The following is a 24,115-nucleotide window of genomic DNA, read 5'->3' as shown; positions in this document are numbered from 1 at the left end:
ATAGAAATTAGAGATGCTGTGAAATAAATACCACACAAAATGCTGTGAAATATATGTTGTTGTTGTTGTCTTCAGTCCTGAGACTGGTTTGATGCAGCTCTCCATGCTACTCTATCCTGTGCCAGCTTCTTCATCTCCCAGTACCTACTGCAGCCTACATCCTACTGAATCTGCTTAGTGAATTCATCTCTTGGTCTCCCTCTACAATTTTTACCCTCCACTACTAAATACTAAACTAGTGATAAATACTAAACTAGTGATAAATACTAAACTAGTGATAAATACTAGTGATAAATACTAAACTAGTGATCCCTCGATGTCTCAGAACATGTGAAATATATACCATACAAAAATTATTAAAAGTTTTATGTATTTCTAACAACTGCCACACTTATGCAGAAGACTGATTTCCAGTGGATATATGATGTGTCAGTAGTTTAAGGGGCCAATTAATACAGTCAGACATCTACAAAAAGATAATGCATTAATGAGTTTATTTACTTATTTACAATATGTACAGTTAATAATTGAGATACACACGACTTTGTGCAGCTGTAGGTCTTCTGTGGTGCTCAGTTATCTGCAAAGTGTGTGGTGTTCTTAATACAGAAAGAAATAGTCTTGGATGCTGATATGACCTGGTAAGTCACTGAAACTTAGAAATACTTAATAGCATTGTGATATGTTGATGCAAGTCTGAAAGTTCACTGAATCTGGGGTGAAGCTATGAGTGTGGCTGCTTATAAAGATGCACCAGTCAATCAGAGTTGCATGTTAATTCAGCATTCTCTGGCAGTGTGTACGCATGACACCCCTTCCACTCTCTCCCCTACCTCCATCCTTCCCCCTCCCTCCCCCAACCCTCACCTCCATCCCTCATCCTCCCACCCCCAACCCTCACTCCCCATTACCCATTCCCTCCATCCACCCACCACCCCCACCCCATCCGAGATGGCAAGCAATGGAAGAGCGAGCTGACTGGCAGGACACAGATGGGAGATTTAAAAGTGCCATCTCCCATGTAACTGTGAGCAGGTTGCCAGATGCAGTCAACAAAGATGCCATCAATGTCCCATGATCAAGTTCTACGTCCTGTGCATTACAGCTTTCTTTTCACAGCAGGAGCCTCATTGTCAGAAACCTTATTTGCAACTTCTCTGATATGTTGTACTTCAACAGTGACTTAATACTGTCACCAAAACAAACTTTTGTACTGCAATACATTGTGATAATCGTATTCTGTTGAATGCGGATATTGTTGAGGTCTTTCTGGAGTATGCCGATATTATATTGTGGTTAACTCTTATATTTTCAGTTCACTGTTGAGAAATGAAGAATTAATAATTTGTTTTATCTTATTTCTGTTTATTTCCAGGCCAGTGACAGTTCATGCAGTAGCACCACTGTGGCAACTCCCCAAAAAAGCAGTGCAAAACAGCTCCACAGAAAGCTCGGTATGAATGTAGCTGATCAGTATTCTTGTTTACTGTGCATACTGTCACACTGGACCCAAATATTGGGTGTTACAGCTATTACTGGAAAAGAAGAAAGCACAAATAAATTAATTTTTGGCTGTACATATTATTACATTATGTCATCATTTATAAAGCTAAATTGTATAAGAAGAAAATATTTCTGAAATTTTATTAATGCTGACTCTGCACTTTTGACATTTCTGGCATGTGAAAGTACCAGTGCCAGCATTACCTGAAAGATGATATGTCCCATTAAATGGACACCCATGCTTTGACTGTGACTGATGTCTTAATGTCAAGCACCTTGCCCATCTTTCTCTTGACTGCCATACCAATACTGCTCAAGTCACACACCAGAATTAGTTTGTTTACAGTGTGACATTAGTTATCCATGTTGAAAATGACAGCCATTTATAATTTAGTTTCATGTAAGGTTATTTTCAGAAGTTATGTGTTATTTGCGTGTGCTAGAGAATTAGGACTAGATTGACTTCCTGATTGTCTGGAGATTTTGTAAATGTTTCTTAGCAGTCTTTGAAACAGCACTTGAACATTTGTTTGGTGGTCATCAAGCAGTAGTAAATTGAGGTGGGATAAAATAAATAAAAGTTACAAATGCAGTTTCTGTACTTTGAATTATCAATCTCATAACAGGGTATACACCATGTGACTTATGCAAAATGCATTATACTTTTTTTGACAGTGAGTCGTGAACACCACAAAAGGTGCACAGTCAAACTTCATTCAATGCAAAGGCCTAATTCCACCTTACTATGAGGGCCTATATGCCTGTGTGGTACCACTCTACTGGTCAAAGTCAGAGCCATCATCCTGCTTTATCAATAACCTTCCATACATCAACATGCATGATTCTATTTGGGATTGAACAGGACTTAGAAATAATTGTCCAAAAGCCATATTCAGTAAAGTTTACTTTGTTACGTTATTGGAATCAGGATACTATGACTCATTTTCAGATGTGCACTGTTCACAGACTGAATCTGATAAGCTGGCGGTATGTTTCACCTTTGATGTGTCTGTAATAGGTAAACAGTACATGCAATGGCTTCCAGTGCTGTTTACCACTGATGTGTGCATCTACGGACTAACATATTAACAGAACACCAACTCAAGCCAGTGGAAGGTGCGCCTTTGAAAATGGAAGGTAATCTTCTCAAACCAGTAAATGAGGGACGGTCAGCAAGTAATGCAACACATTTTTTTGTCAAACAATTTTGGCTGAAAAAATGCAGTTTGTTGTGGACCTCATGGAATATTCATGTTTCAGCTTCTGTAGTTTCCTGGGGATGCTGTATGTAGCTTTCAAAATGGCATCAGGAATATAGGTGCTTTCTAAATAGAGAGCTACCATTGGGTTTCTTTTGGTGGACAATCAGAGCATCACAGATATTCATAGACACTTTCAGAATGTCTGCAGAGACTTGGCACTGAACAAAAGCCTGGTGACTTGTTGGATGACGTGTCTGTAATCGTCACAGAAAGATCTCAGAGACCTATCTGATCTCCCATGTGCCAACCAACCGCACACAGCTGTGACTTCTGCAGTGTTGGAACATATGGACACATCATGCTGCTCAACTGGATTTATCTGTTGCTAGTGCTGACACCATCATCCATCAGTTATGTTACTTAAAGTGTGTCTTCCCACTGGGTTCTGTGTCGTCTAACAGAGAACCATAAAGAGCATCGAAGGACCTCTGTATGGAACTGATAGCACATTATGAGGCTGAACATGACAATTTTTTGTCAAACATCACCACAGGTGATGGAACATGGGTTTATCACTATGAACCAGAAACAAAATGGCAATACATGGAGTGGCACCCCACCACCTCTTTTCTGAAGAAAAAGTTCAAAACTGGACCCTTGGCTGGTAAAGTCATGGTGATGGCCCTTTGGGGTTTGAAGGGGTTATTCTGTTTGATGTTCTCCCTTGTAATGCAACAACCAACTCTGAAGTGTATTGTGCTATCCTCAAGAAATTGAAGAAATGACTTCAACATGTTCATCACCACAAAAATGAAAACAAATGTCTCCTTCATGACAATACAAGGCCTCAAACAAGTCTTCACAGCTGAGAGGAACTCAAAAAACTTCATTGGACTGTTCTTCCTAATCCAACCTACAGCCACACAGCTTGCGATTTCCATTTCTTTGGCCCTATGAAGGATGCACTCCATAGGAAGCAGTATGTTGATGTATGGAAGGTTATTGATGAAGCAGGATGATGACTCTGACTTTGACCAGTAGAGTGGTACCACACAGTCATATAGGCCTCATAGTAAGGTGGCATTAGGCCTTTGCATTGAATGAGGTAATGGTGAAAAGTAGGGGTTTACAGCCAAAAGATTGGGGAATATCATGGAGTATTTGAATACTGAATAAAACCATCCTGTTTTCAGACAAAAATGTTAAATTACTTATTGAATGTCCCTCATGAAGTAAAGAAAATCATGCTGATTGTGACCATCAAACAGTGATATCTATCCATTTCTCCAAAAGTAGGCTTTATTTTTTTTAAATCAGTATGAATTTTTTTTTTTTTTATTTTTTTTTTTTTTTTTTTTTTTTTTTTAGAAACTTGTCAGAGGTATTATTCCAAACTCTGTAGTAGCCCATCATTTATACGAAACATTATGTACGATTTCAAGGATATATAGTGAAGTGTCCTGGCAATACTCTCAGTTATTTTGATGGCATTTTGTAGCTTACAAGTGCTCCAACTTTCTTGTCAACACCTCCTATTTGTTTTCTGCAGCTTGAAGCTACAGATGATATTTGCAGTCTTCCTTTTTGTGAAGTCACTATTCCATGAAATGTCCGGTCAAGAATAATACACTACTTCCTGTCTTTCCATTTATTTATGACCACATGAATTTATGATATCTAGTAACTGGGATGATAACACATTCACACTATGACTTAATTTAATAGGATTATAGTGGTGTACCATTACCAGTTATGAAGTTAACAATTCCTTCTAAAAGAGGAAATGAGATAATTAGAAAAAAATGAAAGAGAAAAATATAAAGATTCTATTGAATAATTAAATGCTGTAAATCATGGATAAGAATGTGATACATAAAGTGTGCTCAGGTAGTGTAATTAACAGGACACTGCCTGAAAAATGCAGGAATTAGGTTTGAATTCCAGACTAGCATATAGTTTTAACTTTTCACATGTAAGTTAAACTACTTGCAAGATTATACCACATATTTTTATTTGTGTGTTTGTCTGCCATTTTTCAGTGTCTATTATGGGAATTGATAAGCACACACTCTTTTTTTATTTGTAAAATTGGAAATATTTGTTGGTGATGTTCATTTTTATATTGTCATTTTTATGATTTCATTGTTGCTTTTATTTCCATCTCCTCTATCATCAAATATGCACATTGTAATATCCCCCACATACACCTGTGGATTTGAGAGTTGAAAAATTGGCTCCACCTGTCATTTTGTTCATACCCGCATTTGTTTATACCTACATTCATATCGCTTCAAAAATTTTACGTACTGGTTCATATCATGCCACAATGTATGATAAACATATTTATAACAGTTCAAATACAACACTATGTGTCGCAAGAGCTTACCAGTTGTTCATACTACATGGTTCCCACATCTGACAGAGAGAAAATGAAGGCAGAATCAACTCTCTGTTGTAAGGTGTTATGAAGAAAGAGATGGGAGATACCAATAATGCTTTCAAAACATTTTAGTCAGTTGGGACTTGTCATTTTGCCCCAGTGGTGCTTCATAACATGATAGTAGAAAGATAGAACTTGATAACTCATAGCTTTTCTAGACCTATCCAGGTAAATTACACTATGTTCATGTTAAAGCTTTTAAAATAATTTGTAAGTTATGACTTGGCAATACAATTGACAGACAACAAATAACAGATGACAAAAAGCAGGTTTTTATGGATGGATTATGGTTCCTTACATGGTTGTAAAGTGTCTTTAATGTTCTGGTGAATAAAAACTATGCAGAGAGAAAAAATTCATTCAAGTAGCAACCCTGTGGTGGTTGTTAACTTGCTCATTACACTATGTTTTGTTTCCCAGGAGTGATAGTTCTGTAGGGTCATCAGAGGAGCATATGAGAAATGGTGGGAGAAAGTGGGAGTTCAGATGGCTTGCACAGAGCAAGGTAATACAGTGGTAAGACAGTGGTCACTTATACAGGAGGACAATGGTTGAAATTCACACTGGCATCCAGAATTATGTTTTGTATGGTTTTCCTGAATTGTAGAAAGGCATATTGGGACGGTTACTTTGAAAGGGCATGGTCGAGTATCTTCTCCATCCTTCTCTGATCAGAGCTTGTGCTTCAAATGTCACTATTCCATCAAAATATATTCAAAATTAATAATTTTAGATATAATTAACATATCACTATAATGATATTTCTTTCTTTTTAGCACAAAAACCACATAATCACCACCACATGTCAGTGGTGGAGGTAGCAGTGCTAGGGATAAAATTGGCAAAAAAAAAAAAAAAAATATTGCTACCAATAGAAATTGGTAGCGAGGTGAGCTGGTCCTTGAGTATCTTTAATGAAGTACTTTTTCTTCCATTTGTACTTTAATACATAAAGTGAAAAAATCATACAGTCTCTACCATCTCTACCATTTCAGCCCTAAGCCACCTGGCCTCCACTGAATTTCTGTTTGTAAAAGCATAACAATCATCTTGAAACATACCATTATTGTGTAGTTCATTTACAATTAAATTACTCACATTACAATAATTTTACATTGCTTTTAATGCTGTGTAGTTCTTGCTTTGTGTTTTTTCACTGAAAAATTATTTTCTTACATGATTACATTAATACTATTTAAAATTCAAACTTGGTACATTGGTTTTGATCATCTGGAATATCATTAATTATTCAGCACTTGCTTAAATGAGTACAGTGATTAAAATGTCATGTTAAATTTGTAATTAGTTTTAATTTTTATTTAAAAGTCACAGCTTATGTAAAATTTTACAATTTATGTAATGTAAACAATGAAGTGCAACATTCTTGTGTATCTTTATTAGACGTTACAAATTTCACCAATTATCTCCCAGGGTACTGTCTCTGGTATCCCACAAACATCGCCTCAACATATTCTAATAATGTTGGTACTGAATGCATGACAGATTGAGTTTCAGGTTGACATGGGCGCAACAGTCAGCCTAATTAACTCAGATAGTTAAAGGCTCTTGGGTTGCCGTGTGTTGCAACAGCCACTATTTCAGTTTGTGACTTACAGGAACAATGCATTCCTTTTAGGGAACAATTCTCAGTCTCTGGATAATATAAGAACATTGAAAGGCAACTTAATGTGTTAGTAGTGAATTCACTTTTGGTGCAAAATATTTTGGGGTTAGACACCTGTTGTGTTTTTGGCTTCCATGTAGTTGACAAACTACATTTAGTGTCGCTCAAACCCCTTCCAATATTTGAACTCGTTACTGTGGATGTACAACCAGCTGTTTCAGAATATCTTGGGTCGAACAGAAAATTTCAAGGCACACGCCTCCCTTAAGCCATTGGTGGTATCTAATTTTGTTGCCCCCCCCCCCCCCCCCCCCCCCACCCCATTCCCGTTGCCATGTGTGACAAGTTCATGGCTGATTTGCAGGATTGGTTGGACCTCGGTGTCGTTTCTCTTATTTCCTCGAGTCAGTGGGCCATACCTTTGGTTGTGATTCAGAACCCAGACAGCACCATGCGCATTTGCAGTGGTTTTAAACACACGGTCAACATGCAATGTATTGTGGATTTGTATCCAATTCCATGGCCAAAAGAATTGTTAGCAAAGTTGTCAGGGAGCCAGTATTTTCCATGCATTGTCCTGTGCGACACATACCTGGAGTTACTGATGGATGCTGCTTCTTGGAATTTCCTGGTGCTGAAAATGTGCTGAAGGGCTTTACTATTTTAATCGCTTGCCTTTTGGAATCTCATCTGCACCAGGAATTTATCAACGATATTTTGAGCAGTTGATTCAGTGCATTCTCTGTTGCGTAAACTGCCTCAGTGACATCTGGATAGTGGGGTCTACATGAGAAGAGCATTTAAAAAATCTGCATCTGGCCTTCTGACATCTTCTGTAGAATAACCTTTGTTGTAATCTGGAAAAATGTAGTTTTTTTCCTCCCCAAAGGTGCAGTTTTTGGGGCATATGCTAAACAAAGATTGCCTTGCCCCTGTGGATGAGACATTTCTGGATTCTTGTTGATAGTACAGTAGGCTGTGGCTGCAATGGCCACTGTCCCACTTTTCTGGAAAATAATTTCCCCAGTCCAGATTGAGGATGACCCGAGTGCGCTCCTTCTGAAGCAGCTTTGGTATGGCATATGTTTTTTCTACTAAGCTTAGTGTTGTCCAGGGTGTCCTCATGCTTGCCACAGAGGAGCAAAGCTGTTGAGTCATCCATCTGGCATTACTGCATGTGTTGTGCTGGAGTATGTATCATCTGAAGGCTTTGGTGTAGCATCATATTTGCTGGCTGGTGACTGATCGCTTATGTGTCATGACTGAGAGAGCTACACCATTTAATGTACCCAAGAAGCAAGAAGTAAATGAACTTTATTTACTCTCATCAACTGAATACAACAAAACATTCGTTCAGACTTGAACCAGCACTACTTTTTCCAGTCCACTGGTAGTTTCTGACATAGCACTGTGAAGGACCCAAAAAGGGCTATACAGTGCACTCAGATTGGTGGAGAGCAGTAGGTATCAAAGATGGTTCAGGATAGAGGTCCTGGCAAGGGAGAAGGTTGTAGCCAGTCGGAAGTAGCATGGCTGCTGTGGAGAGATGGGCTACACTGGAGAGGCCATGGACCCAGCTGGTGTGATCTGGAAGTGATGGTGAGTTGTGTCCTGATGGCTGCTGATGTCAGGTCCCAACATGGAGAATTTGGATGAGATGTGGGGTGTAGACTTCAGACATGGCTCAGAATAAAGATGTCAGTAGCTTGTACGGAGAACTCAGATAAGATTTGGAGAGAAGCCTTGGCTGCTACTCTGAGCGAACAACTGTGCTGGGATGAAAGCATCTCTGATTGACGGCCCAGTGGATGCTGTTGGTATTCAGCCCAAAGTGAATCCTGATACAAACTGGATCTGGTCAGCTGGGTGTCATATTTTATAGCCAATGGAAGGACACTGCTAAGGTGATCAACAGGCATGTGATGTGCGGAGGAAGAATTGGTGTCTGCAATTGCTGTGCCAAATGCCACACCTCTCACACCTCTAGCGATGAAGCTGGTGCCATGTGTTACTGTAGGTTGTGGTTGTACTGTTTATCCTCATCTCTCATGGTGATGTTGCCAGTGGCCTGGAGAGGCAGCAGCCTGCAGTACGTGTCTGTGTTGCTTAATGGTGGATCCCAGAGGATAGGATAGATCGTGATATTGAACACCTTATGCGGGCTTGTGTGGCCTGTGCACAGAATCAGTCTGCATTGCCATATCAGTTTTCCCTTTGGCCAGTTCCATAGCATCCTTTGGACAGGGTGCTCATTGATTTTGAGGGCCTCTCTTTGGGTAGTGTGTATTTTTGGTGGTAAGTGCTTTATCAAATTTTCCATACATTGCCAAACTGTCCTCCACTATGCTGACAGCCACTTTTCCTACATCTACATTCATGTGTGGCTGGCCATTTCTGGTATTGGGCTCGCCTCGGACCGTAGTCTCTAATAACACTTAGGAATTAGTTTCTTGGGAGTTCACAGATTTTTCATTTTTTATCCAAAATGGTATCCAGCATACGACTACCACACAGCTTATAAGGTGGAGGTGGAGTAATTTGTGCAGATGTTTAACACTCAGATAGAAAAGACTGTGTCTGCCACATCCCATGATGAAGCAATATCTAGTTTTCTTGCCATATACCAGGTGACGCTGGTTAATGACTGCAGTCCAGCGGAGTGTTTGCATGGGTGCCAGATTTTGGGTTTTTGAATCTGTTGCGTCATGAGTCACATGCTCCGACCATCGTGGCCCACCCTATTTTCCTCACTGGGCTACTGTTTGGGCCCAGTCTTTTGCCTGACAGCAGGGGGGCTGCCAGCAAAGTGGTGGGCCATAAAAGTTTGCATTTGTTTATGGTGGATGTCATACGGGAGCAGCTGACTCATAATTCCACTCAATTGCACCCATGACCTGTGGGGCCCCCACTGCCACCATCTCTAAATAGACCACATGATGGAGTTGGTCACAGCATTGGTCAGGTAGAAGGCTCCCAGTTACCTCACCATGTACTCTCTGCTGCTCCCTCTACACCTTCTGCCATTCTATCTTCGAGCAGAAAATCAGGCACCAGCGGGGACAGCTCCCATGACCGCTGATGAGAAGGCCATGAATTTGACCTGGCACCCTCCTTCCCCTACTTGCCAGAGGTTGAGTCCTCATTCCTGCTGATGGCCAATCTTCACCACAGCCTCCTCAATCTTCCACCTCTCCAGCGGAACTAGCTGCATCCTTTTGTGGTCGGAATCTCTTGCCCTTGCTGGTTTTTTGATGGAGATTGCAGCCAAAGCCGTGCCATTTTTGGCCTTATGTGAAGAAAAGGCCTTTTCAGGGGGGGGGGGGGGGGGGGGTGAGTATAAATTTTAACATGTATGTCAATAATACTTTTCATCATGGATTATTTTGCTGTTTTAAGCTGTAGACAAGCCACTAGCTGCATTTTTTATTTTTCCCATGTTTTCCTGCAGATCTGAAAATGGTCATTGCTGACCAAAACTGGTAGTCTGAGAACCTAATAAGTTTGTGATCATAGACAAGAAATAAAGAAATTTATTCTACACTTTCTGCATGTTTGTTCCTTTTGCGACCATCTCGCAGCTTGTGAAATTTGTGTTTATTCTCATGCTCATGTTCAGGTGGTGTCAGGACACTCTGCTCCCCATAGATTGACTAGCTCATTGAGTTTCATTCTCTCTTCCAGAGTTCAGTTCTCAGCTTTGCTGTTGAGCCACCATCAACTCATATAATTTATGTTTGTGCCAACAATGACAGTCTGTGCTCTTGTCACACCTTGTGCAGATAAAAGGATGGAAATGATAAACAGAAGTGAGGGAAGACAATAACTCACCTGTAGCTGATTGTGGTATGATGCGTATACATATGCATCAGCACGGAAATCTGATTAACTTTCAAACTACCACTAATTGTCGTTAGTATTTATTCTGAAAAACACAATCACACACATACCTAAATGCACCCGTCTGCAATCATGACGACACAAAGTGTCAAATACGAGTAGTAGTATAAAAGCTAGTTAAGCCCCTGTGCTGTTATATGTATCTGTGTGCCACATACCAAGCATGATGATGATGATGATGAGGTCCCATACTCTGAGGAGTGTAGGGGACAATGGGGGAGACCCACACTGTCGTACTAGGCAAGGTCCTAGCCGAGGTGGCTTCCCATTGCCTTCCTCCGACTGTAATGGGGATGAATGATGATGATGAAGATGACACAACAACACCCAGTCATCTTGAGGCAGGAAAAATCCCTGACCCCACCAGGAATTGAACCTGGGACTGTTGATTCAATTCTCTTCCTTTTTTAAATTTTTTGACATTTTTGCAACCAAATAGTTCAAAGTGATTTTTGTGTGTATTATTTTCAAAATCATTCTATATTCTATTTCCAGACTCTGATATCTAATTGCTATAATGACTCAAATCCTTGTGACTATGTATTTCATGTATATAACAAAACCAGTTTTCCTGTTACTTTTGAAACTGTGTTGTTATTATGGTCTAAATATTTTAACTGTTGTCAAGTTTTGTTTGAATTGTGAGAGAACATCATGGAAATGTTGGATTTGGCAGACTTATGAAGATAGATGCAAAATATCCCACAAAATCCTACACAACAAATATCGAGTGAGGAATATAGAGGTATTTTTCAGTCCCCTACATATTCTTTCCATAAGGACCTTGAAGACAAGATTAGACTAATTACAGCATGCACAGAGACATTGCAGCAGGTATTCTTTCCACACTCCATTCACGAGTGGTATGTGAAAAAACCATTGCATCTGGTGGTCAGTGTGGAACAACACTTAGTACCCTCTCTCATACACTTCCCAGTGGTTTCCAGAGTATGGATGTAGGTGTAGATATATGCATTTGTAATCGTGTTTGATCCAGAAATCTTTTTCCTTGCGTCAGTAATGATACTTCTGCTTTTGTCCTCTCTGGCTTTGAGTTTTTATCCAATACAGAAAGTATAATTTCCATTCATATAACTGTAGGCCAGAACATCAGTGGGAAGACTGAATAGAAATGTTGTAAGAGGTGTCACTCATCCTTGAGACCTGCAGATCATTTCGGCTTGTGACAGGTGAAAGCTGGCAACCTACCCAATGTCTTTTGTTGATGTGTTGAATATGAACAGAATAAAATAAAATTTAACTGTACTGAAAACTATGAGGAGACTTCAAAAAGTAAGCTACGCATGATTATGGCAGGTCAAGTAATTTTCACTGAATGCTGCACTACATTTCAAAGTGACACAGAAACATGACACTATTTTTCAACAGTCACAAGTCTTTGTAAACAATTGGCAGAATGTTCTGTTAGCCAATATAATCTAATCTCATCTCGTTCAAGTCCTTGATAACAGAAATCCACTTGTTTGTTGCAGAGGCACTCGAGAACTGCTATGTGAATGTCCTCATTGTTGGATCTTATGTGATTAGTGCAAATCAGTTCTAGAAATAATTCAAAAGCCAAGATTGCTTAAATACTGCTTACTGGCTAACCAGTATGCTGGCCATTGTTAGTCGAGCAGTGGTCATGTACCAAATAATTTTATCCTGTGGCTACGGTGTTACATATCTTATGAAATGAATGACCATGAGAGCAGTTGTTCTTTTATTTTTTGTGACAATTATTTTATGTCAGCTGGTCTGCTTCATGTATCATTATATCCAAATGGTTTATAAATGTTAATCTGCATTCAGATCTGATGATGGCACCTTTAGTGTGTTGAAACTGGTTATCCTGTAAACAGTATTTAAGCGATCTTGGCTTTTGAATTATTTCTACAACAGTGTGATCTCCCCACTACGCACTATGTGTTCACTGCAAATCAGTTCCTCAGTTGCCTGGACATTGTCTCTAATTTTTGGTGTCTATGGCCTTTCCTGATCGGCATAATGTACACCCTTGGTCAAATTGTTGGCACTTTTCCACTATGGTTGGACGCTGGTTTGCATTTGGTCTCTAGTGCCAGAATGTCATGGTGACTCTGTGTCCAATTTAAGACATTTTGCCTACAAGAATTGTACTATTCCTTGTACATCAACTTTGGTGTATGCTTCCAGTTGCCACACCATTTCACCCCAACATTGTAGTTCACATGAAAACCACACCACGATGGAAATATGTTGGCAGGAAATCTGGAACCTGTGTTCTCTTCCCCAATGCAGCATTCTTGTTGTACAATGGTCTTAGTGTGGGACATGTGTAACTAACTGTTTGAAGTCCCCTAATAGCATAACAACGTGAAATAGAATAGTAGTGCTTATTGTGACTACTATGGAGCATTGAGATATGGAACTTTACAGAAAAGAGCCACGCCCCACTTCTGACCTTTTTCACTGTTTACCTTTGTTGTATCTAAGGCTTATAAAACAGTTTTGTGACTGTCATATCACTTTAATTTTATGAACAGCACAAGTCTTCTCATTTTCAGAGCAAAGGATAGAGCAAGCTAAAAAGAATCACAGACTTCAAGAATATAAAAAGAATTCTAGTCTAATACCTATACAGAGACTACCAATTCCGAATAAACCAGGTTCCTCGACCCAAAGGGAACAACAACCATTAGTTGAGTGGGAAACAGATGAAAGGTACTGTATCTTTTTAGTTTTTAATTTGATCATAGTATTTTCTGTTCATGAGGAGATAAGTTTTCTTTCAAATGTTGATGCAGTGAAAGTATGAGGAGGAGTGAAAGTGGTGATGAGAAGAACTAGGGAAAACGTGGGGCTTACACTGTGGAATGGTTAGTGCAATGAGTAAGAGGTAAGATGATAAATGAAAACACTTTGGAACTGATGGATCATAACAGAATACCCTTGTGGTGACTATGGGCTAACAGAATAAGGTGCAAATAGCATTATTACTGTGTCATAATGGCAAAAATGCAAACAATGAAGAAAAACTGCAGAATTTTGGAAATGAACTTCCTGAAAGTGAATATCTAGGGTTATAGCATGACAGTCAACAATTTCTGAATTTTGCATCAGGTATCTTATTATAAGTCTCCTTATGGATGTCTTTGTGTGGGAAGCACATACTTTTAATCACCAGTCCTTTGATAAAAGGAAATTCAATCAGTTTCCAGCCATTGTTATTTGATTCCCAAGTAACTAAAGCCTAAATTTAATGAGAATAGGAGAATATGGTTTCCAGGCAACCAGTGTCATATCATAAATGCATAATACTATGTACTCTGTTTGCACTACTAGAACAGCCAATGTCAGTATATTTAGTGACTTTGCAGGGGCTAGGACATGAAGAGTAATTTCTCAGTTGTGCTCATGAATATATTTTATGAGAAAAAATACTGTGTTAGTTAGTTAGTTGGAGGTTATTAGCCATAAGGTTCTTGAGCTGGTTGCACCCAAATGGAGAGTGACTCCCTCCAACTGTCAGAAAAAAACTGCAAAAATTTATATATCAAGGGATTTATATATCAAGGGATTGGGATAATTTGATCAGATTAGTTTCTAGGCAACCACTGATAAATGCACTTGAACATGAGCACAGCATTTTTCTAAATTTCAGTGAACTTCTTTGTTGATGAAAAAACACTTTGGGAGAGTTAGTTCCTTGGCTGAAGATAAAATGGTTGCAATACATGTGTAATTCACCTGGGAATGTATACTATAAATTTTACCTTCAGTCCATAAGAGGAGTTCAGGATATTAAATCTACCAAAGAGGCAAATATCTCTTGAATTATAACTTGCGACCCATTCACATGACACCTAAACCGTTATCTGCAGAAAAGGTCAAAAATCTACAGCCATCAATGTCTTTTATACATCCACAGAATAGGGCATTTTACCAGCAGGAAACTGTGTGGGGTACTTATCAGATGAAAGCAATGATGAATAATGTCACAGTATGAAAATTATATTTTATTTGAGTTTTTAGGGGTTGTTTCAGCTTTTGCTATTATGAACTGATACACACAGCAGTGATTCCATGTGGAGAAGATATTCAGATATTCAGATATTATAGGCAACATTATCAAATATTGTTTCTTTTTATACCAATATAAAGGGATAAGACTGAAATATAGAACATACTCTGTTTTTAATTACACAAGTACCTGGTTTTATTCTGTTACCTAGAACAGCAAAAATATGCATATTTCTTAATTAATAAAGGTAATAAAAATAATCAAATTCTAAAAGTTACTGAAACTAATTCAATACAAAGATGTCCAATGTCCAAAAATTATAGTTCAGAAAAGAACAAGAGAGCTTTTAGATAACACCAATAATAGCATTTATGATCATGTTTATTAGTACAGATTAAAGTACTAATGTTTAATAAAGTGATTGGGCTTTATTGCAAAATGCAATCAAGATGGATTGCTTTATTAAAATTGAATTTAGATCACTGTTTTCCACTCACATTATCAAAAATAACTTTTCTCAGAATTTCAATTCTTGACTTCCACAAACAAGATTTTTTTTGTGTTGGTTGTTCTTGCATTAAACCACATATGTATTGAGTTTACTGCATTCTCACTGAAATTTACGTCTCACTGATATGTGTATTCATACAGAATCACCAACTGAACATAATAGATATTTTGGTACTCTACTGTTCTGTTCACAGTACTGCATCCCACAGCAAATAGTCAACACTAGTCTGGATGCAGTTAGTTTATACATTTTCAAGACATGCATGCAAGCCGATACTGGATCCTTCTATCCAGGAACACACAATGTAGTAGTTCAAGAACTGTGGATCTGGCCAATAAATATTTTCAGGAGGTGCAGCACCTACTTGATTCTGCTAACAGTCATTATTAACACATGGAATATTGCTGAAGATTTAGAGCCTATCAGACAAGACTATTTAATATGAATCTGGGAAATATTCCAAAGTTAATGACCTATCAAAAAGTGCTGTGGATGGAGTCAAAGCCTGTGGAGAAGCAGCTGGGTGAGGTGGTAGTGGTGAAACCTAGCAGAGTACTCCATGATGGCAGTGGAGGATTCCAGTGGTCTGCTGTGAACTGCTTTAGCTTCATTCTGTATCTAGGCAGTGGATGTGGTGGTTGAGGCATGATTCTGACCTCAGAGTGGTTGGTGTTGACATGTCTGCTGACATAGGGGGTATGGGGTTGTGCCGTCCCCACTTTTGAGCCAAATTTCCTTGTTGGTTGTGATGTTGAGCTGGGCTCTGCCTATGAAAGAGGGAGCAGTCTGTCCTGCTATGGGCTATAGGGATGGCTCAGTAGATGGGTCATTGGATGATTCCTGATTGTGGTGGCCATAGCTGCTCCTTGGAGGTCAGTGATGGTTCTGCATACTCAGTGGTGTTGATGGCCAAAGCTGTTGAATAAATTAAGTACTGTTCGTGATTGGTGTCAATGGAATAATTCAACAGTGCCCTTACCAATGTTGTGATAGGTGATTATAAAGGTGGTTAATAGTGTTGCACAGTCAGTCTCCTGAGGGGCAGAGGCCATTTGTGTATGGTGGCTCTATACTAGGTGTTCCACTGGACCATTAATATATGAATGGAATGATGATGATTATGTTGGTTCATGGGGTGCTCAACATCGTGGTTATCAGCGCCTGTACAAGTTCCATTCTTTCCATTTCCAGTCTCGCTACTACCCAGATGATGATGAGGTGATAAGAACAACACAAACACCCAGTCCCCGGGAGGAGAAAATCCCTGAGCCAGCCAGGAATCCAACCTGGGACCCCGTGATCCAGTGGCAGCAATGCTAGCCACTAGGCCATGAGGTGCATAATATTGCTTATAGTACATGGCAGATACTAGTAATGTCACTGAAGTTCTTCAATACTTGTTGTTGGACTTGGGAGAGATCTATTGTGAATTTGTTGACTAATACCTTAATGGTGACTTCCACTAAGATGTTAGACATCCAGATCACACATGAGAAATATGTCTTTGCATCTGCACTACCATTCACATATGTTTCTGAAATGGTTCTGTAGAGATCACCTGAAAGCAATAGTACTGCCCTTTGGTTGTGGGTGGACTGACACTGCTGATGAGGTGTTTGCTGGGATGTACCACACACCTTACAATGTGCAGCCATCTCAGTTGTGTCCCTGTTCGTGCTATGCCAATACACATAGTGGTGCACAAGCTGTTTGTCTCTAGTGTTGTCCCACAGTCTGTTATAAGGAGTGCTAAGATATCTGACTGTGAAATAATTAGATAGTTGCCTTCAGTCATTGTGGACAGCAGGAATGCTACCTAGTGCATCTCAAGTAGATGGATGGCAAGCATGGACCTCAGACTTTTTGGTCAAAATCCTATAGACCAGCTATTGCAGATGTAGTCAAATACATGCTGTAGAAGGTGATCCTTGACTGTCATTTACTTGACATGCAATGCTGTTAGTTACAGGTCTTTGAGGTGTGTTGGAGGTTGATCCTCAGTGTGACAGCAGATGTGGTGAGGTGTTTTTGTCTGGCCCCAATGATAGGATATTTGCATTGGCATGGTATGCCATGGATTAGAATGAAATTCTATGTTGAATACCAATGTTGAACCCTGCCTCTCCCAGGTCACACCACTATCCAGCTGTGATCCTCCCCCACCTCCCACCTAACCACTCCCTAGTCACCTGTAGGAATTTCTTACCTCCAACCTGGCCTCACCATCCTTCCCCAGGTTCCTACCTAAGAACACTAACCTTTCCGCAGAAGAAAGGATAGCCATACACAACCTCAAAACAGATCCAGATTAATCATCCTACCACCAGACAAAGGTTAAAAGTTCTACCACTGTCGTTAGGAATCACAGTTGTGTGGCTTTGTGTGACTCCTCCACCTACAAACTCTGCCAGTGTGATCTCATCCCAGAAGTTGTAATCTACCCCTCCCCCACATCATTTTTTGATTTTCACTGTCTTCATAGTTAACTCTTTTAATAATCTTTGAGAGGAGTAAGGTCTACAATAAACTTTTTACATATCACCTTTTCTCGTAGTTGGTTCCAGTTCTTCACTTCTAGGGGCTCATTCGTGAAGCTGAAATTTTTGACACTGTAGATTCTCATGGTTCCAACTGACATAATAATTTCAAAGTAATCCTGCGCTGACTTTTCTTTGTTTTACTCAAATTTTATTCTCTCACATTTTTCTATATCACATTGTCTTTACAGCTTCCACTTAAACAAAGCCACAAATTATGTTGTTCTTCTAAAAAAAAAAAAACAACAACAACATTTGATCACATCAGAGGCATGCTCACTACCACTTCACTCTGTGGTACTAACAATATTCCAAAGAATTTACAAATTCTCGTGACAAATGAATTCCTATGAATTTCTATTTTTATTTTATGAATAAATCCAGAAATAAATTTAATAAATCACACTAAATTGCAAAATTAATAATAGAGATTTTAAATGTGCCAAATATTTTGTAACTTTAAACGTTTCTAAAAGAAAAGTCATTTTAACTGTATATTCGGAGCTAGTAGATATCAATTGTAACAAAGAAAATAAAGTAATTCCTTTTTATGGATTTTAGCCATAAATATAATACATAGTGTACAAAATCATTTGAAGTTCTTTTAGAAAAACAGCTGAGATAATATTAACCTACTCAAAATTTGAAAAATATTTTTGGTATTGATTACTTCTGTTGAAGAAAGGTAATGCTAGAGAAGGGTGTCCCTTTACAAAGTCAACATAACCTCCAATCCCTACGTAAACCCTTAGGCCCTTCCCAGAACCTCTCACCTGAGTCCATGTCCTCACCTCTGACACCCCACACACCTACCTTCTGCACGCTCCCAAAGTTCAACAAACCTAACAATTCTGGATGCACTATCGTAGCTGGCTATTGTGCCCCCCACTGAAAGAATTTTGGCCCTCATTGATCAACCATGTCCAACTAATTGCCCAAAATCTAGCCTCTCACTTTAAAGGTACGAGCCACTTCCTTCACCAACTCTCCACCATCCCCATCCCTTTAACTCCTGGATCACTGCTAATCACTGCTTAGGCTTTGACATCCCTCACACCTCTGGTCTGGCTGCAATTGAACACTACCTCTCCCAGTGTCCATCAGATTCTAAATCCACTACGTCATTCCTCATACACTTTACTAACTTTATCCTAACACACAACTAGTTCTCTTTTGAAGGGCAGCTATACAAAAAAATCTGTGGCACAGCCATGGGCATCAACATGGCACCCTCAATGGCCTCTACATGGGCCATGTAGAGGAAGCCTTCCTAGTTTGCAGAAACCCCAAACCCCTGGTCTGGTTCAGGTTCATTGATGATATCTGTGTGATATGGACTCAGGTTCAAGACACACATATCCTCATTACTTCACAGCCTCAGCACTTCTCTCCCATTCACTTTACCTGGTCCTCCTCAACACAGTGTGCTACCTTCCTGGACATTGGCCTCCTCCTCCTCTCTGAAGGCTGTCCTGTTAATAAGCTGGTACATTATTTCCCTATTCTTGGTCACACCTGTATGCCTTGTTGCAGGGTGTTTGTAGAGTGGGAAAAGACTACTGAAAAAGGAAAATGTTCTTTCACTGACTGAATACTGTAAAGTGCTGTAACAACATGGCATTGTCAAGGTACTAAATAAAGATTGAGAAGCAAATGATCTCAAGTCCAGTGAACTAAAAGTCTTGTGATCTAAGACGCCTTTCAAAATAACTGCTCAGTAAGTGATGAGTTATGAAAAGTGTGTGAAGAAGGTAGTGGTGTAAGTATCAGCCATTTATAATGTGGAATTGTTGTAGAGGTTGAGGTATGGAAATCCAGAAACTACAGCCACAGAGTGAGGAAAGTAGCCACCTTGGAACGGATGAACATAATCAGCAAGGAAAAGAAAAATGATGTCTTAAAACTTATGAAGCATTTTTAGCAAAAGAAGGGGAAGGGTTTTATGATGTTGTTTAAATTGCAGTATTGTGTAGGCAGTATTTTGTGTTGTATTTCACTAATATTTGTTGCTATTTTGCACTTCTGCTTCGCAAGCATTTATGGAAAAATATGGTATTACAATGTTATATTGTAGTACATTACTGTATTGCTATGCCATGTGAACAGTGAAGTAGTTTTCTGTGTAATTAATCTTAAAGATAAATAAGAAACAGAAAAAAATCAGGACTGTATATATTAACAAAACTTTTACTTCCATCTTTGCGTTTATCAATTTTTAAACAAATGCACCACAATTTTGAATTTTATTTTGTAATAAACTGTACTTAATTTCCTCCACTATTCCACTTTCCATGAATCTTATATAAGTGTCTCTCCTGTAGCTTAAATCTTGGGTATGCTCTTGATGATCTGCATTGAAAAATTTATTCTACTTTTTACAACCTGTCTGCAATTCCAGCCATTTCTCACGCCCATAACTTCCACAACCTCTCAAACGTAGATAGTGTAGATAAACACAGATTGTGTAGATAAACTTAGGTTGTGTAGATAAACTTAGGTTGTGTAGATAAACTTAGGTTGTGTAGATAAACTTAGATTGTGTAGATAAACTTAGATTGTGTAGATAAACTTTGTGGAGATGGTAGGTTGTGCCGCAATGGGTTTCCTATGTGTTATAACCTTTAATCACCAATAATTGCGTGGATATTCAAACACACTCACTTAGAAACAATAGCTTGTTACATGATAACAACTCAGTATCTCTTCTTCGACTGCCATGCCGTGACATGCGGCCGGCGCTGTTCGTAGCTAGGTGGCACTCCTGCGCTCAGCCGAGTTGCGGAGTGCCTCTATTGCCATTTGTGCATACTGTCATGGCGGCACTGTTAAATGTCGTGGCACTGTCACAACATTTTTCCCCCCTTGAAAAAAAAACACTCACTTCCTTGGAGACATGGACAGTGCAGAGACATCCATGGCCTCTTGTGAGGCCCTGAGAAGATCCCGCGGAGAGACACGAGAGTATGGTCGAAAATGTCAAGGACGGAAGCTCGTGCGTGAAACGTGCCTCCTGGATGAGATGATGGGTGAAAACTCCGGAGCAGCATCCATAGGTGTCGTGGACCCGGGGGTGTGCTCCAGCGAGATGCGTCCCGGAGAAGGTGGTGTCGCGACTGGGGCCGGTTCCAGCGTACTTGGAAGCGGTAGCAACGTCGGCTGCATCAACACGTACGGTAGATCGGCAGCAGTGACAGGACTGGCTTCTCGGGCTGGTGGAGGTGAAGGAAGGGGCGGTGGCACCGGCGTGGCCACCACTCGTGGGCGCATCTGGTCATAATGGTGAACAACCATGCTGTCGTCCATACGTATTTCACAAAGCCGGCAGCAGCGAAGAACCTTGACCACCCCTGGAATCCATTTAGGGCGAGATCCATACCCTCGTGCCCATACGTCGGCGCACACCGAGTATTTTCCCGCACTAGGGGACACAGCACAAGGCCTGACAGGGTGAAGCAGGTGCAGTAGAGTGCGCGGTTGGCGGCCATGCAAGAGTTCAGCAGGTCTGCAATCACCCAGAGGCGTGAAGCGATAAGAACTCAGAAATTGCAGCAGAGTGTCATCTGTGGAAAAATCACTAAGGAATTTTTTCATCTGGCTTTTGAAAGTGCGGACAAGGCGCTCGACCTCCCCATTCAACTGCGGATGAAAGGGTGGTGCTGTAACATGATGAATCCCTTGTCCAGTACAAAAATCACAGAAGGCCTGCGAAGAGAACTGAGGGCCATCGTCCGTGACGATCGTGGATGGAAGACCTTCTAGCGCAAAGATTTTGGACAAAGCCAGCGTCATCGCCGCAGTGGTGGGCAACGAACATCGAACAACAAATGGAAACTTCGAGAAGGCGTCAAAAATAGCAGTAGCCAATAAGTACCGAGGAAGGGGCCGGCAAAGTCAGCGTGCACCCATTCCCATGGATGCGCCGGATCAGGCCACGGAGAGGGGATTGTACGAGGTGCAGCCAGTTGTTGAGCACACTGACCACACGCAGCAACCATGTGGGCGATGTCCGAATCAATACCGGGCCAATAAATGTGCCTGCGGGCCAGGGACTTAGTCCGAGAAATACCCCAATGGCCTTCATGCAACAGTTTGAGAACATCTTTGCGAAGATAGGCTGGCACCACGACCCGTGGAGATGCGTCATCCGTGGCCAGAAGAACAACACCATCACGAACAGACAGACAAAGGCGCAAGGCATGGTAGTTGCAAAGGGAACCCGATGCCCGGCCCTTGGTCCTGTCCGGCCAACCCCGTTGAACAAAACCGATCACCTGACGCAGGACCGGGTCCTGCGCAGTAGCCGACGCGACCTGCGAACCTGTAAGTGGAAAACCCTCGACCGCACGATGTTCTTCCTCATCAATGTGGAAACAGAGTAGTTCATCACGATTGAAACCCGGGTCGGGGCCCATTGGCAATCGTGACAATGCGTCAGCGTTGGCGTGCTGGGCCGTGGGGCGATAGTGAATCTCGTAGTGAAAATGAGACAAGTATAAGGCCCAACATTGCAGGCGGTGAGCTGCCTTATCCGGAAGCGACACCAATGGGCTGAACAGAGAGACCAGCGGCTTGTCGTCGGTGATGAGGTGAAACTTAGAACCATACAAAAAACGCTGAACTTTTTTAGAGCATAAATGATAGCGAGCGCCTCCTTTTCGATTTGAGAGTAATTCCATTGCGCATCGTTGAGGGTCTTGGAAGCATAGGCGATGGGTCGTTCCGACCCATCCTCATACCGATGGGCGAGAACAGACCCTAGGCTGTACTGTGACGCGTCAGTCGCCAGAATCACGTGCAGACCCGGACGGAATGTGGCAAGACAAGGCGCAGACTGCAAATGAGCCTTCAGGTGGACAAAAGCCTGCTCACACTTGTCGGACCAACAGAAAGGGACGTTTTTGCGTAACAGCTGATGCAGAGGATGAGCTACCGCTGCCGCGGATGGAATGAATTTGTGATGATAAGCAATTTTGCCTAGAAACGCCTGAAGTTCTTTAACCGTAGACGGCCGGGGTAGAGCGTTAATGGCCGCAACGTGCTGACATAGAGGACGTATACCTTCACAGGACATGTGGAAACCAAGATACACGATGGAGGGTTGGAAGAACTGTGACTTGTCCAGATTGCACCTCAACCCAGCCGAATGCAAAACCCGAAACAGTGAACGCAAATTGCGAAGGAACTCCTCAGTGGAGGCCCCCGTGACAACAATGTCATCCAGATAGTTTATGCAGCCGGGAACGGAAGCCGTGAGCTGTTCCAAAAACCGCTGAAAAATGGCCGGCGTGCTAGCGATGCCAAATGGTAACCGCTGGTACTGATACAACCCACAAGGAGTGTTGATGACGAGAAATTCCTTGGAAGAAGCATCCAACGGCAACTGATGGTACGCCTCCGGTAAGTCAAGTTTGGAAAAGAACTGGCCCCCAGCGAGCTTGGTAAATAACTCCTTAGGATGGGGAAGAGGATAAGTGTCAATGCGGCTCTGAGCGTTGACAGTGGCTTTAAAATCACCACACAATCGCAGACTCCCATTTGGTTTAGAAACCACCACGATTGACGATGCCCATTTGCTGGAGGTAACAGGAAGGAGAATCCATGAAGCTGTTAACCTGTCTATCTCAGCCTTGACAGGTGCACGCAACGCCACCGGAATAGGGCGTGCCCGGAAAAACTTAGGGCGAGCTGTAGGTTTAAGAGTAACGTGGGCTTCAAAATTCTTGGCACGACCCAGACCAGCAGAGAACACAGACGAAAATTCAGAACATAATCCATCCAGCTGTTGATACGGAATATCCTCAGATATGAGGTGCACATCATCATCAATGGAGAACCCGAACAACTGGAAAGCATCATAACCGAACAGGTTTTCAGTGCCCACATGATCCACCACATAAAACGTGAGGGGCCTAACAACAGACTTGTAGGCAGTGGAAGCATCAAACTGGCCAATGACAGGAATTTTCTGTTTATTATAAGTTCTCAGATTTCGCGTAACTGGAGACAAGGGAGGGGAGCCCAACTCCAAATACGTGCAAGAATTAATGAGAGTTACTGCAGAGCCAGTGTCCACTTGCATGCGAATGTCTTTATCCAGAACACGAACAGTAACAAACAACTTATTTGTTTGAGAAAGCACACAGTTAACATCCATGTCCGATGCCTCGTCCTCGTCGACAGGAACTTTAGGGGACTGACACACAGAAGCAATGTGGCCTTTTTTCCTACATGAATTACACGTGGCCCAACATTTTGGACACTTGGCCCTGTCATGCTGTACAAAACAACGTGGACCAGAAGGAAGTGCGGAACGAACCTGCTTCTGTGGTTGCTGTTTTCGCTGAGAGCGTTGCGGCCCAACGCGAGTGAATCACCGCCACATCTTCGTTCTCCTGTGA

The 24,115-nt window shown here is 41.1% G+C and overlaps 1 protein-coding gene across 1 annotated transcript in view; it reads left to right on the top strand.

Moving 5' to 3' along the window:
* LOC124798695 (protein FAM219A) overlaps positions 1-24,115 on the top strand; it is a 119,837-nt gene that overhangs the window by 59,546 nt on the left and 36,176 nt on the right. Inside the window, exons 2-3 of the mRNA XM_047262205.1 lie at positions 1,376-1,454; positions 13,213-13,369. Of these exons, the coding sequence (XP_047118161.1) occupies positions 1,376-1,454; positions 13,213-13,369 (236 nt within the window). The remainder of the gene's footprint in view (positions 1-1,375; positions 1,455-13,212; positions 13,370-24,115) is intronic.

Source organism: Schistocerca piceifrons, chromosome 5 (genome assembly GCF_021461385.2).
Source record: "Schistocerca piceifrons isolate TAMUIC-IGC-003096 chromosome 5, iqSchPice1.1, whole genome shotgun sequence".
Lineage (NCBI taxonomy): Eukaryota > Metazoa > Arthropoda > Insecta > Orthoptera > Acrididae > Schistocerca > Schistocerca piceifrons.
This window is presented reverse-complemented; position numbering and strand designations above follow the sequence as displayed.